Genomic DNA, 13,509 nt, shown 5'->3' on the forward strand with positions numbered 1-13,509 from the left:
TAAATAAGAAAAGTATGGATGAAGGTTGACCAGACGAAGCAAGTATGTCCAGATCAGGGCAAACGAACACATGTTGCTCAAAAAAAGGTGATCGCGAGTGGCACAAAAAGGATTGCAGGTGGCGCAAAAAATATCGCAAGTGGCACAAAAAAGATCGCAGGTGGCGCAAAAAAGATTGTGGGTGGCGCGAAAAAGATCGTGGGTGGCGCAAAAAAGATTGCTGAAGACTGAAGAGTAAATGGGAGTGAGGTTGATTAATGTAGGTTCAGTCCTGGGGGATGGTGGGATGAAAGGATGTGTTGGAGTGCAAGTTACCATCTCCTCAGTTCCGAGGGACTGGTGTTGGGTGGGAGAAGCCAAATGGCATGTACCTTGTAGCAGGTTCCTTGGTCCCAAGAATTATGCTGGACAGCATGCTCTGCTACTGGGTACTGGACATCTCCTAGGCGGACAGTTCATCTGTGCCCATTCATGCTCTCAGCCAGTTTAGTCGTCATCATACCAATGTGAAAGGCTGTGCAGTGCAGGCATGTCAGCTGATAAACGGCATGTGAAACAACACATGTCATTTATCAGCTGACATGCCTCCACTGCACAGCCTTTTACATTGGTATGACGACAACTAAACTGGCTGAGCACATGAACAGGCACAGACAAACTGTCCGCCTAGGAGATGTCCAATACCCAGTAGCAGAGCATGCTGTCCAGCATAATTCTAGGGACCTAGGAACCTGCTACAACGTATGTGCCATTTGGCTTCTCCCACCCAACACCAGTCCCTTGGAACTGCGGAGATGGGAACTTGCACTCCAACACATCCTTTCATCCCGCCATCCCCCTGGACTGATCCTACATTAACCAACCTCACTCCCATTTACTCTTCTGTCTTCTTCTTTTTCCCTCTCCTCTTTAGCCTTTCATGCATCTTTTCATCCTACATAGTTGTGTTTATCTTTATACTATATACCTCTTTACTTCTGTATGCATCCTCTTTGGTTTGAAGCTGGCACAGTACTTAACAGTAGAATATCTTTGGCTTCCCTCTGACAACCATGCCTCCATCCTTGCTACCCTCCCTGTTTACCTTTCCCTGTTGCTTCATAACCTGGGTTGTGAGTAACTAAATCCACTTTCCCTTCTTCCCTTTTTCCCCTCTCTCCTCCCTGATGAAGGAACAAAGTTATCTATCGGCTGTACTGAGCTGAGGTAAGTACTGGCCAACCTCTCTATCTCTTTGTTAGTATATATATGACTTCATGCAATGGCCGTTCGCTCCCATTTAATTTAGGATCTAGTTCTGTGGCTGAATGTTCTTCCTCTCACTGAACTTGAAAGTTAAGAACATGTACATCATATTGCAATGAATGGTATAATCTTTATTCTGAAAGATTTTGTATTTAATTTATATACTTGAAATTAAGTGTGGAAATCAAAAACATAAATTTAAACCATTGTTTATGGACAAATTACATTGAAATTACACTCTGCAAGAGTCCAATTGGGTGTATTACTTTAGAACTGTAATACCCATTTTAGAGGTTAACTTCTTGATTGGTTTATGAACTTGCAGCATATTGCAGGTGAAAAATAGTGCCACAACTTGTCTTATAATTGAAATAAGTGGTTATAGCTCTGTCATGAGTTGTACTGAGAAGTATCCTTTTTTTATTTCTTGATGGTGACTAATTTTGGATCCCTGTATCCATTTTCAAACCATCTGTATTGTAAATGTGACAAATACAGGCAACAGCCTATGTACAAAAACTGACCCTACAGTGATGATCAAAGCAGCACTACCTTAATGCCACCTTTCTAGACACTTGCTCAGTTATTTCATTTTCAGTTGACAATAAATTACATATTTCTTTTGATGTAGAGCAAATGTAGATACCAAAAAGTTCAATGATGAACTTCATATATAACATTCACTTGTTTAATTACATCAACATGAAGCTTATACTTACTCTGATCAGTGCTGATATTAATTTCAATCAAAGCCATTGTTACATCATTGCAGTTTTTGTTTGCCCCTTCTTTCAAAGCTCCCATCTGACCAGTTCCCAGCAGCAGACACATTCATTGTCCAGAATTGGTGTGTAAACACTTCCAGATCAATGCCACCGCCCCGTGATTCAGAGGAAGCTCTGAAACTCACAATATAATGGAATCAGTATTACCAATAACATATGAAGGGTTGGCTGTTGAACAGTTGTCAACACCAATTTCTCGTTTTTTTTATGTTTTATATTTATTTTACAGTATAGGAATGATGCTAAGGGTTTGTACCCTTATAATTGAGACTCTGTGTGACATCAATGCACACTAATTTGATATGCCTGTTTGACCTTCCTATTTCACAAGACATTTATCTGTGTGTTCATTAGCTGTATGGTACTACAGAAGTAGAGTGGCTTCAAAAATTAATGATATATAACTGTGTCTCTGTTTTAGGATCTCATTTACAGATACGTGTCGGTGTGCATTCTGGGGCTGTTGTGGCTGGAATTGTAGGCCTCAAAATGCCACGATATTGCCTCTTTGGGGATTCAGTTAATACAGCATCACGAATGGAATCAACAAGTGAAGCAATGAAAATACACATTTCAGAGTCAACACGTGATCTTCTTCCATCAACATACCACGTATCAGAGAGAGGAGAAATACAAGTAAAAGGAAAAGGTAAATTACAAGAATATAGGAGTTGAAGATCCATTTAAAAATGAAGTTGTGATGGTCCTCAATTATTCTCTACTTTCTACAATGTAAGAAAAAGATAGATTCATCAGTTTCAACATTTTGTTGACAGGGAACCAGCAGCTTTATTAAATTCCTTAAACCATTTATTACTGATTCTGTCAACAGTTGCAGTAGTTATATTGGGTGACTAGTTTTGAATCAGCTTTATAAATGTTTGCAGAATGAATGCCACAATACACATATGACTCTTACCAAATCAAAATCAAACTGATGATTTTGATTTGGTAAGAGGCATGTGTGTATTGTGGCATTCATTCTGCAAATGGTGATTTTGATTTGGTAAGAGGCATTTGTGGATTGTGGCATTCATTCTGCAAACATTTATAAAGCATATGTTGCCACTTTGATGTTTATTAATAAGATCACGCATTGTCAGTGCAGGCTCAGTAGGCCAGGCTTGAAAATGAACCTGTAAGGTTCAAAACTAGTCACCCAATATAACTACTGCAACTGCTGACAGAGTCATTTATAAATGCTTTAAGAGAAGACAGATTGCTACTTATCATAAAGGTGGCATGTTCTGTTACAGACAGGTACAACTAAGAGACACTTAAACATTAGTTTTGGCCATAGCCTTCATCAGAAATGGAAACACACACACACACACACACACACACACACACACACACACACACACAAGAAAGCACACCTCATGCACACATGACCACCATCAGTGGCAGCTTGGACTGGAATGTCACTGTCACATAGAATGGAAGTCACATAGAATGGAAGCAGCTATCTGGAGGGGCATGGGAAAGGGGGAGGGATAGTAGCGTATGGGTGGGGCAGAGATCAGAGCACTGTCTGGTGCAGTGTGCAGGGGCTAGCCTGTCAACAGGTGCAGCACTGGGTGGCTCTAGGGCTAGGGCAGGGAGAAGGATGGTGGGGTGGGGGCAGGGGTGGGGGGGGGGGGGAGGGGACAGGGAGCAAAAAAGGAGAGGAGTGGGAATCACTGGACAGCTTTTTGTATTGGTATGAATATCCAACAAGCTGACCATCTGGATGAATGACCACCATCAAACAGTAGCCTAGAGCAAAGTAGACCCACCATGTGGCACAACATGCAGCTCAACATAACATGCTTGACTTCAATGGCTGCTTCACTACCTGAGCCATCTGGATTCTCCCCTCCATCACAAGCTTTTCTGAACTGTGCAAATAGGAGTTATCCTTATAACACATTCTCTGCTTCCGAAATTATCCCAGCCTCAAATTACAGTAACACAATGATCTCACACACTCTGCTCAACAGTTTCCACCCTCTCTGCCCTCTCACCTCCTCCCTATTCTTACCTCCCACCCTCTTTGTGTGCTGCCCTCTGCCAACACTCCTGCCCAAGTCTTTCCCCATTCATGCTCCTCTCCTTTTTCCCATACAGATTGCCCACATTTGGTTTTAGAATTTGATTGACAGGGTATTTGTTAGAAGTCTTTGTAAAATATCCCGTATTCAGTGACATGTAAAAGTACATGTTGATTCACTACACAGTGTATTCGCAACAATTTTAATGCAGAATATTTTTCAAACACACAAAAGAAATGTAAGCAAAAGAAAACCACCACAAAGAATTAAGTGATTCTGAGGAAACCTAGATTATGATATCTTAAGAATGTGCCATAGGGCTGAAAGCTGATTCCAGCATTTATTAAAAAGTTGGGGTAGCCACTTCTTAAATTTAATGTACGAGATCCATACGAGAAACTGTGAGCAACTCATTATTAAAATTATATCTCCAGAAATGTAACACAAATGACTGCATAATTGTGACCTACAGACTATATGCCTCATGTTGCCATATTGTGATGCTATTAATGACCACAGGCAGTACTTTCAAAATAACTGACATGAACATTTCACTACAACAATGAGCTGCCACCGAATTCCTTGCTTAAGATGGAAAATGTGCTGCTGAAGTTCACCTCAGACTTCGATTCTGTTACAGAACAGATGTGAGGGAATGCTGCAAGATGATGGAAAATGTTTGGCAAGCAATGCTTCCATGTCTTTGGGTTGCTGAAGTAGAGTTCTATCGTAAGGGTATTTTCAGACTTGTAGAAAAAAAATGTGTGCAAATAAATGGAGATTACATTGAAAAGCAACAAAGTATGTAGATTAAGTTGATGTACTTGGTTTGTCTAAGATATGAAGATTTTGAAAGTTGTTGCTAGTTACTTTCAGTATGGCCCTCATATACACTGGGTGCACAGAACCTACCTGTTTTCATTCAAGTTTTTAATTATGTCACTGTCTGGTCAGTATGAGTGTAAATTTGTGCCAAGCTGTAAAAACACTCACATTAGATGGGAGGAAATGCTTTCACAAAGTTTCTATATAAACAGATTAGTAAATGAGTAGAAGCATAGGGAATAAAAGTAATGGAATTTCAAACACTTCCAAAAAACATTATAGCTCACATAATACTCAATATTAAATGTTGAATAGAACCTTAAACAGTGAGGGTTGAGATCTCTGGAGAAATTGAAGTATTTATCATAAGAATAGGCTAAACAGTGTGGGAGGTGCTAAATGGTAAGAATAACAGTAGGCAAGAAGTTTAAATTCATTTACAGGAATGTGAGTCTCAAAGCAAAAAGATAGTGGTAGGATCAGAGTTACTACACTGCTTGGCAATTGCTAAAGAACAACTAACAATGGCTATGGAACACCTGGCCAATGTCAGTAAAGCAAAATACAGAAAGCAGCATATGTTAACCGCATTGAAGCCCGTGCACAAATGCTCTGTATGCATTTGACAGTTAATGCAGTCAGTGATTGAAGAAGTTTGTTGTGGAACCAATTAGTGTGACATTCTGGGTGGTACTGTGACAAGTCTTCAAGCATAATTTGAGTACTTACGACCTTTGATGAGCAGTTGAATGGCTCAAATCTGGTCAATCTGTCATTACTGTGGCCACAGTAATGGGTGCAATCCAATGAAAATGGCAGCTGAAGTTGAAAATGCTATGCAGAAGCATTCCAATGGTTATAGACAGACCACCTCACCACAAAAGTATTGATACATAGCCCTAGTGGTGAAAAAGAACAGACATCTCACTGCTTGGCAGATTGCTGCAGACCTTGCAACTATTACTAGTGCACATGTCTCTGCCAGAACCATTTCATGGCAATCAAATCAGGCTGGTTTCAATGCTTGGAAGCCAGTTAAATGCATCCCACTTTAACCATACTATTATTGAGAAAGAGTAAGGAGCATGTTGGTTGGGTTTAAAAACAGCGGTCCAGAGTGGCATTCTCTGTGGAAATTCATTTCCCTGTGACAAGCGATTCTGGCCACCAGTTAGTGTGGATAGAGAGGGGAACACGTTACCCACTACAGAATGTTCATGAACATCGTTGGTATGGCATAGATGTTATAGTTGAGCAAGCATTACGCACAATGGGCGAAAACTGCTACAATGCACTATTCCGATCCAAACTCCCAGAGATGGTGGTCATGTGTACATGAGGTGTATTTGCTTGTGTGAAAGAAAGTGAATGTGTTTCCTTTTCTGAAAAAGGTTATGGCAAAAAGATAAATGTGTAACTATTTTTTTATTGTATTTGTCTGCAATTCATCATATCATATTTACAGTGAGTAGCAATCTATCCTTTTCATCATGTTAAAATAATTTAATAGGGTAGATAAAAAATCTACTCACCATGTGGTGGCAGAGCACACGCATAAAAAAATGTTACAATTAGGCAAACTTTCAGATACAGTGGTTTCTTCTTGAGGCAGAACAGTTAAAGAGGAAGATACTGGGCTGAAGGAAAAGGACTGGAAAGATCCACAAAAAGGGGTAGATTTTGGTAAAGTCACCCAGACCATGGGTCTGGGGAGACTTACTGTACAAGATGAGAAGGAAAGGCTGATTGTTGGGGCTGCATCGGATGAGATTTGAAAACCTGAGCATTTAAAGATGGAAGACAAGGTAATATGCAAGACAGAGACAACTGCTTAAACATCATGTATGAGTTAATAAGTGTGAAATGCTAACTGCATTCCACATTCTAAGTTACAGAGGTGGGAGGGGGCAGTGAAAAATAGACAGGTAAGACAATGAAAGATGTAGAAAACTAAAATGGAGTGAAGAAAAGAGTAGTCACTGTGAAGAAATGCTGAGATGGAAGAGATTAATGTAAATTAAGAGCAGGTGGGTGGTGAGAGCCAAGGACATGCTGCAGTGCTAGCTCCCACCTGTGGAGTTCTGGGAAACTAGTGTCTGGGGGAAAAATCAAGTTAGTGTGTGTGGTGAAACAGGCACTGAGGTCACGACCGTCATATTGTAGAGCATTCCGTGCAGCAGGATATTGTGTGTTGCCAGTATACACCCTCTGTCTATGCCCATTCATCCTAATTGATAATTTGGTGGTAGTCATGCCAATGCAAAAGGCTGTATTGTATTTACATAACAATTGGTATACAACATGTCGTTTCACAGGTGGCTTCCCCTTTCATAGTATATGTTTTGCCAGTTATAGGGCTGGTATGGGTGGCAGTAGGAGGGTGCATAAGGCAAGTCTTGCAGTGGGGATGGTCACAGGGGTAGGAGCCATAGGTTAGGGAGATGGGTGTGCAAGGAGCAGTGGGTCTGACAGGAATATTGTGGAGATTGGGAGGGCGATGAAAAGCTATTCCAGGTGCAGTGGGTAAAATTTTAGACAGAATGGATCTCATTTAAGGGCATGATTTTAGGAAGTCACAGCCTTGTCGAAGTAGCTGACTAGTACATTCAAGACCAGTATAATACTGAGTGACCAGTGGTGTGTTCTGAAGTTGTTTTTAGGAGGGTTCAGCAGTACCAGGATTGGATGTGATGGCCCAGGAAATCTGCATTTGAACTAGGCTGGACAGGGGGGGGGGGGGGGGGGAGGGGGGGGGTAAATACATCCAGTGAAGGCTGAGGTGAGAATGATGGGTGTATTGCTGTAGAGTCTGCATGCAAACAAATACTTATGCCTCGAATGCCAGGGCTATATGGGAGGGAACGTTTGACATGGAAAGGATGGCAACTGTCAAAATGTAAGTACTGTTTTTGTTGGTAGGTTTAATATGGACAGAAGTGTATAACTGACCTTCAGTGAGGTGTTACCGTCTGCTTATTCCCATTCATCCTAATTGGTAATTAGGTGGTAGTCATGCCAATGTGAAAGGCTGAACAGAGTTTACTTAACAGCTGCTCCGTGTGTCATTTCACAGGTGGCTCTCCCTTTGTTAGTATATGTTTTAACAAAGAGAGAGAGGAGCTGACCAGTACTTACCTCAGCTCAGAACAGCCGAGAGATATACAAAACAGAACAGAAAATTTACGTATCCTATCTTTCGAAACTTTGTTCCTTCGTCAGGGAGGAGAGAGGGGGAAAACAGGGGAAGAACGGCAAGTGGATTCAGTTACTCACAACCCAGGTTATGAAGCAACAGGGGAAAGGTAAACAGGGAGGGTAGCAAAGATGGAGGCATGGGTGTCAGAGGGAAGCCAAAGATATTCTACTGTAAGTACTGTGCCAGCTTCAAACCAAAGAGGATGCATACAGAAGTAAAGAGGTATATAGTATAAAGATAAACACAAATATGTAGGACAAAAAGATGTGCGAATGGATAAAGAGTAAAGGGAAAGAGGGGAAGACTGAAGAGTAAATGGAAGTGAGGTTGATTAACGTAGTTTCAGTCCAGGGGGATGGCAGGATGAAAGGATGTGTTGGAGTGCAAGTTCCCATCTCCGCAGTTCCAAGGGACTGGTGTTGGGTGGGAGAAGCCAAATGGCACGTACAGTGTAGCAGGTTCCTAGGTCCCTCGAATTATGCTGGAGGGCATGCTCTGCTACTGGGTATTGGACATCTCCTAGGCAACAGTTCGTCTGTGCCCGTTCATGCCCTCAGCCAGGCTTTCCTGAAGACCCAGCAGCTGCTGCCCCTGGCCTGGTATAGGTTTATAGATGACATCTTTGTGGTCTGGACTCATGGTGAAGAAACACTCCTTAATTTCCTCCATAACCTCAACCCCTTTTTGAGTCTGAATTTCACCTGGTCCTTCTCCGAAACCCAAGCCACCTTCCTGGACGTTGACCTTCATATTGTTGAAGCTCACATCCACACCTCTGTCCACATCAAACCCACAAACAAACAACAGTTCCTTCACTTTGATAGCTGCCATCCATTCCACATAAAACACTCTCTTCCCTACAGCCTAGGTATCTGTGGCAAACGTATCTGCTCCAGTGACGAATCGCTCAACAATTACACCAACAACCTGAACAGTGTTCTCCTCTCCTGCAACTATCCTGCAGACCTTGTCCACAAACAGATCTCCCGAGCAGTAGATTCCTCCCCATCCAACAACAATGATCCTACCCCCAGACCATACAGAAGCATCCCCCTTGACACCCAATATTATCCTGGCCTCGAATACATCAATAAATTACTCCGCCAGGGATATAACTTTCTCAAGTCAAGCCCTGAAATGAGATCATCCTTTGACAATATTCTCCCCACACCACCCAGAGTTGCCTTTCATCACCCCCCTAACCTCTGTAACATCCTTGTCAAACCCTACAATGTTCCCAGACCACCTTCTCTACCCAGTGGTTCCTACCCCTGTAACCGACGCCGCTGCAAAACCTTCTCCATGCATCCCCCCACAACCACATACTCCAGCCCCACTACTGGTAAAACATACACAATTCAAGGCAGGGCCACATGTGAAACAACACATGTCATTTATCAGCTGACATGCCTGAACTGCACAGCCATTTACATCGGTATGACGACAACTAAACTGGCTGAGCACATGAACAGGCACAGACAAACTGTCCGCCTAGGAGATGTCCAATACCCAGTAGCAGAGCATGCCCTCCAGCATAATTCGAGGGACCTAGGAACCTGCTACACTGTACATGCCATTTGGCTTCTCCCACCCAACACCAGTCCCTCGGAACTGCGGAGATGGGAACTTGCACTCCAACACATCCTTTCATCCTGACATCCCCCTGGACTGAACCTACGTTAACCAACCTCACCCCCATTTACTCTTCAGTCTTCTCCTCTTTCCCTTTCCTCTTTAGCCATTCACACATCTTTTCATCCTACATAGTTGTGTTCATCTTTATACTATATACCTCTTTACTTCTGTATGCATGCTCTGTATGCATCCTGGAAGACGAAAGATCTGCTGGGCTCAGCTAAAGACATGCTCAAACTCAACACACCTGGCATATATAGCATTGCCTGCTAATGTGGTGTACAGTACATTGGACAAACGCAGTGCTGCAACCTTTGATTATGAGAACACCAGGGTGCCGTGCCGAGCTGGGAGCTATTGGGACAGCATCATTAAAGAATCAATAGAAATGGCTCTGAGCACTATGGGACTTAACTTCTAAGGTCATGAGTCCCCTAGAACTTAGAACTACTTAAACCTAACTAACCTAAGGACATCACACACATCGATGCCCGAGGCAGGATTCGAACCTGCGACCGTAACGGTCGCGCAGTTCCAGACTGTAGCGCCTAGAACTGCTCGGCCACTCCGGCCGACGAATCAATAGAAATATGGGTCCATGAGAATCTTGTGAACAGGGTCGAAGGTTATCAACTTAGCGTGGCCTGGAATCCAGCATCAGCATTGACAAATGTGTGTGTGAATAAAATGGGAAATAATCTCTTTAAGATCTCCCACCCCTGGCTTGGCAACACCCTAAGTTCCACCTGCTCATCATTGTTGAGCACTTCAAAAATGTACCTGTACGGAGACAAACTGTGATGGATTCCTAGTAGTTTCCAGACAGGCAACCCCTCCACATGCCTACTGGCAGTCACAAGAGCAGCACTATAGCCTATCTGCATGTCCCTAGGACTATTATCACAGTCTGTCTCTGTTCAGGTACATTTTTGACACGCTCAAAACTGGCAGCAGGTGACGCTAAGGGTGTTGCCAGACTGAATAGTCTTAGCGGATCCTTTGCTGTTTTAGTCATGCAAGAGTCACCCTTTGTGATCACACCCTAGGAAGCCTTGAAAAAGAGGGACAAAGAAGCATAAGCACCCCTGTGTTGCTTTAGCTCACATTCAAATTTCATCAACTGGTCTTCAGTGGCCCCTCATGGCGTCATCCTATACACCAGCGCAAAAACAGTGGTTACATTGCACTCCAAAAGGATGTGGTCACATTCAATGAGGTTGCTGGTCCACAATGTCCTCAGAGACAGATTGAATCATCCGAATGTCAAAGGTTGCCAAGAACTTCGTCCTGCAGTTCATCAAATTGCGAACTGCCATTTTCAACCGCAAAATGTGTGTGTATAAATGCCCTGAGGAAAGGGGTGGTTTCATTGACGTCCTTTATTCCATCCCCTAAGGCCTTTCAGTGTTGATTCTGAGCAGTAGTGTGTCTGAAATGTTTTCTCAGCGCCCATAAGAAAACTGCATGATTTAAACATTGGGTATTGCAGTTCTGACCTCCATCACACAAGTGTCCAAATTAAGGGGTGAAATATGGATAAGAGGGATTGCGATGACCTTCCTATTATGTGATATGTCCATGGTGACTTGGCCAGAACTGTGATGATAACTGGCGATATCATTAACCCTCCTTACACCTCACATGAACTTCTGACCTCTGGGATTTTTTTCACATTTGTCAACACCTTGCTGTTTAAAGCATCACTGAGGCTGAGGGTGATGTTTCAGGGTACCGAACTTCTGCACCATTACAAAAGATGGTTGTAGACACCTTCAAGCCAATTCCAACTTCTACATTGCGATGGGAGACAATTACAGAGTTTCAAAAAAGTTATCCTTTAATTGTATTACACAGTGTGTATTGGCAAATGCATGTGCTCATGCCATACTTCTTTTGTATCTTACACTTACAGGAGTTGTAGATGAAGACATAGTTCACCATCTTTATAAAGGTTATAGTTTTGGAGTCAGCAAGATACTGGGAGAAATAGTGTGAGATGACAGAAAGGTCTTATGTGTAAATAATATGAAATTTACTGCAAAAACAGTTCAAGCATTTTCTTTTCTATTACAACAGTTTCTTTCAAGAGACCGTAATAATGGAATGCACATATGGCTGAGGGCCACACAGCAATGAATTAAATAGTATATCACTGAACATTTATGCCATGCAGTACCCATCTATAAACATTATGTTTTCTTTTATAAGATTACCATTCGTGGTGGCTGCAGTAACACTCTACAGAAACATTTGGCAATGGTGTACAATCTTACTTATTACCCATAAATCTACAAAGGCATATTACTGGCAGTACACCAAAAAGTAAATTAAGAATAGAGACAAAATTCAGTTACACATTTTTTTCCTGATACAAGAAGATTTATTTTTATTAGAGTACATTCTGCATAATGGGATTTTTTCCTGTACAATGTTGCAGGTTCAATGAAGACATATTGGTTGGACAAAAAAGAGTATCGTAATCAATTAATGCGCATGGCTATTCCTGGCCCAAAACCACAGTGGGAATATGATGCTGATCGTGCATCTATGCATGGTCTGCTAGGCCCCTCCGATGAACGTCGTGTCTATTCACCAGTCACTTTTCAAGATGTGGCAAGGCGTTCTATAGCAAGTTCACCTGTTAAAACCACAGGGAATCGAGGTAATAAGGAAAGTACATTATTTTGTGTGGTATAATGTGCATCCAACTCAACAGTCTAATATAATTTTTTTCTATATATTCATCCACACAAACAGAAATACGTTCCAACTCCATGGGAGCAGTATTTGCAACTTCCTGCATGGCAACATCTTCAGCATGTGACATTGATCGGGCAGATGTAATCACTTCCTTCACACGGATACAAACTACATGTACAGCTGTCTCACCACAAGGGAGGGCTGCTCCCTTGATGAAGTTTCCATCAATAAACAGTGTGTCCTCAGATGGAGCTCTTCTGCCTATACCTCCTCTAAATTCTCCAGTTCCTGGCACAGATTGTGAAACTGTTAATTCTCACTTTGGTAACTGCCCTACACTGACTTGTCACAAGGAAAGTACTCTGTGTGACATGCATCATCCATATGGAAATATACAAAGCTCAACAGTAGTTCCAGAAGAAGATGAAGAGGGAGACGAGGAAGAAGACAGTGTGCCTGTGAAGATGCAGCTTCCACCCACTTCACGTTCTGATGGGAGCCTATGCATCCGCACTAAGAAAGTGATTCACCGTAGCCAGGGACACGGAATGGTCCAGCAACAGTGTTGTGGTGGGTTTGGCAACTCTGGGGCAAAAGACAAACAGCACAGCAATTCTTGTGATATTCTCTGAAGCTAAACTTTAATTTTAGTTATTAACATTAAAGAATTTGCATACAGTTGTACCACGGTTGTATTTTTCAAGTGTTGAAGTGTGTTTCATTTTATGTGAGACAAACAGCTGGAGGAGGCATGACACAGAAACAAAAATAAAAAGTTTCATATTCCAGAACTGCCTTATCCTTCAACAGGAGAAAAATTAGTCAACAAACAGAAAGAGATCTTACATCATAACTTAACATACAAATAAAATACATTTTATCTCTCACTCCTCTACATATAACTGTGTATCTATTATTGAACATATTTAAATAATCTTCTTCTACTTTCCACATTCCTCTGCCATAGAAAGAGAAACCAAACATAAAATCACAATATTTAACATCTTTAGTTACTGTGTTTTTCTTTTTGTGCATAGAGATCAGATGAATCTCATATTCATAAAAAGGAGAAAGCAGCACACATTACAAAATG

At 41.9% G+C, this 13,509-nt stretch overlaps 1 protein-coding gene across 2 annotated transcripts in view; it reads left to right on the plus strand.

Annotated features, from left to right (window-relative positions):
* The window catches only part of LOC126412787 (soluble guanylate cyclase 88E), a 122,460-nt gene extending 109,320 nt beyond the window's left edge, over window positions 1-13,140 (plus strand). For both annotated transcript variants that reach the window (XM_050082561.1, XM_050082562.1), the window contains exons 11-13: window positions 2,452-2,679; window positions 12,154-12,378; window positions 12,474-13,140. In XM_050082561.1, the coding sequence (XP_049938518.1) occupies window positions 2,452-2,679; window positions 12,154-12,378; window positions 12,474-13,048 (1,028 nt within the window). In that variant the 3' untranslated portion in view covers window positions 13,049-13,140. The remainder of the gene's footprint in view (window positions 1-2,451; window positions 2,680-12,153; window positions 12,379-12,473) is intronic.
* The last annotated feature ends 369 nt before the right edge of the window (window positions 13,141-13,509 follow it).

This window comes from Schistocerca serialis, chromosome 7 (genome assembly GCF_023864345.2).
Source record: "Schistocerca serialis cubense isolate TAMUIC-IGC-003099 chromosome 7, iqSchSeri2.2, whole genome shotgun sequence".
NCBI classification, from domain to species: Eukaryota; Metazoa; Arthropoda; class Insecta; order Orthoptera; family Acrididae; genus Schistocerca; species Schistocerca serialis.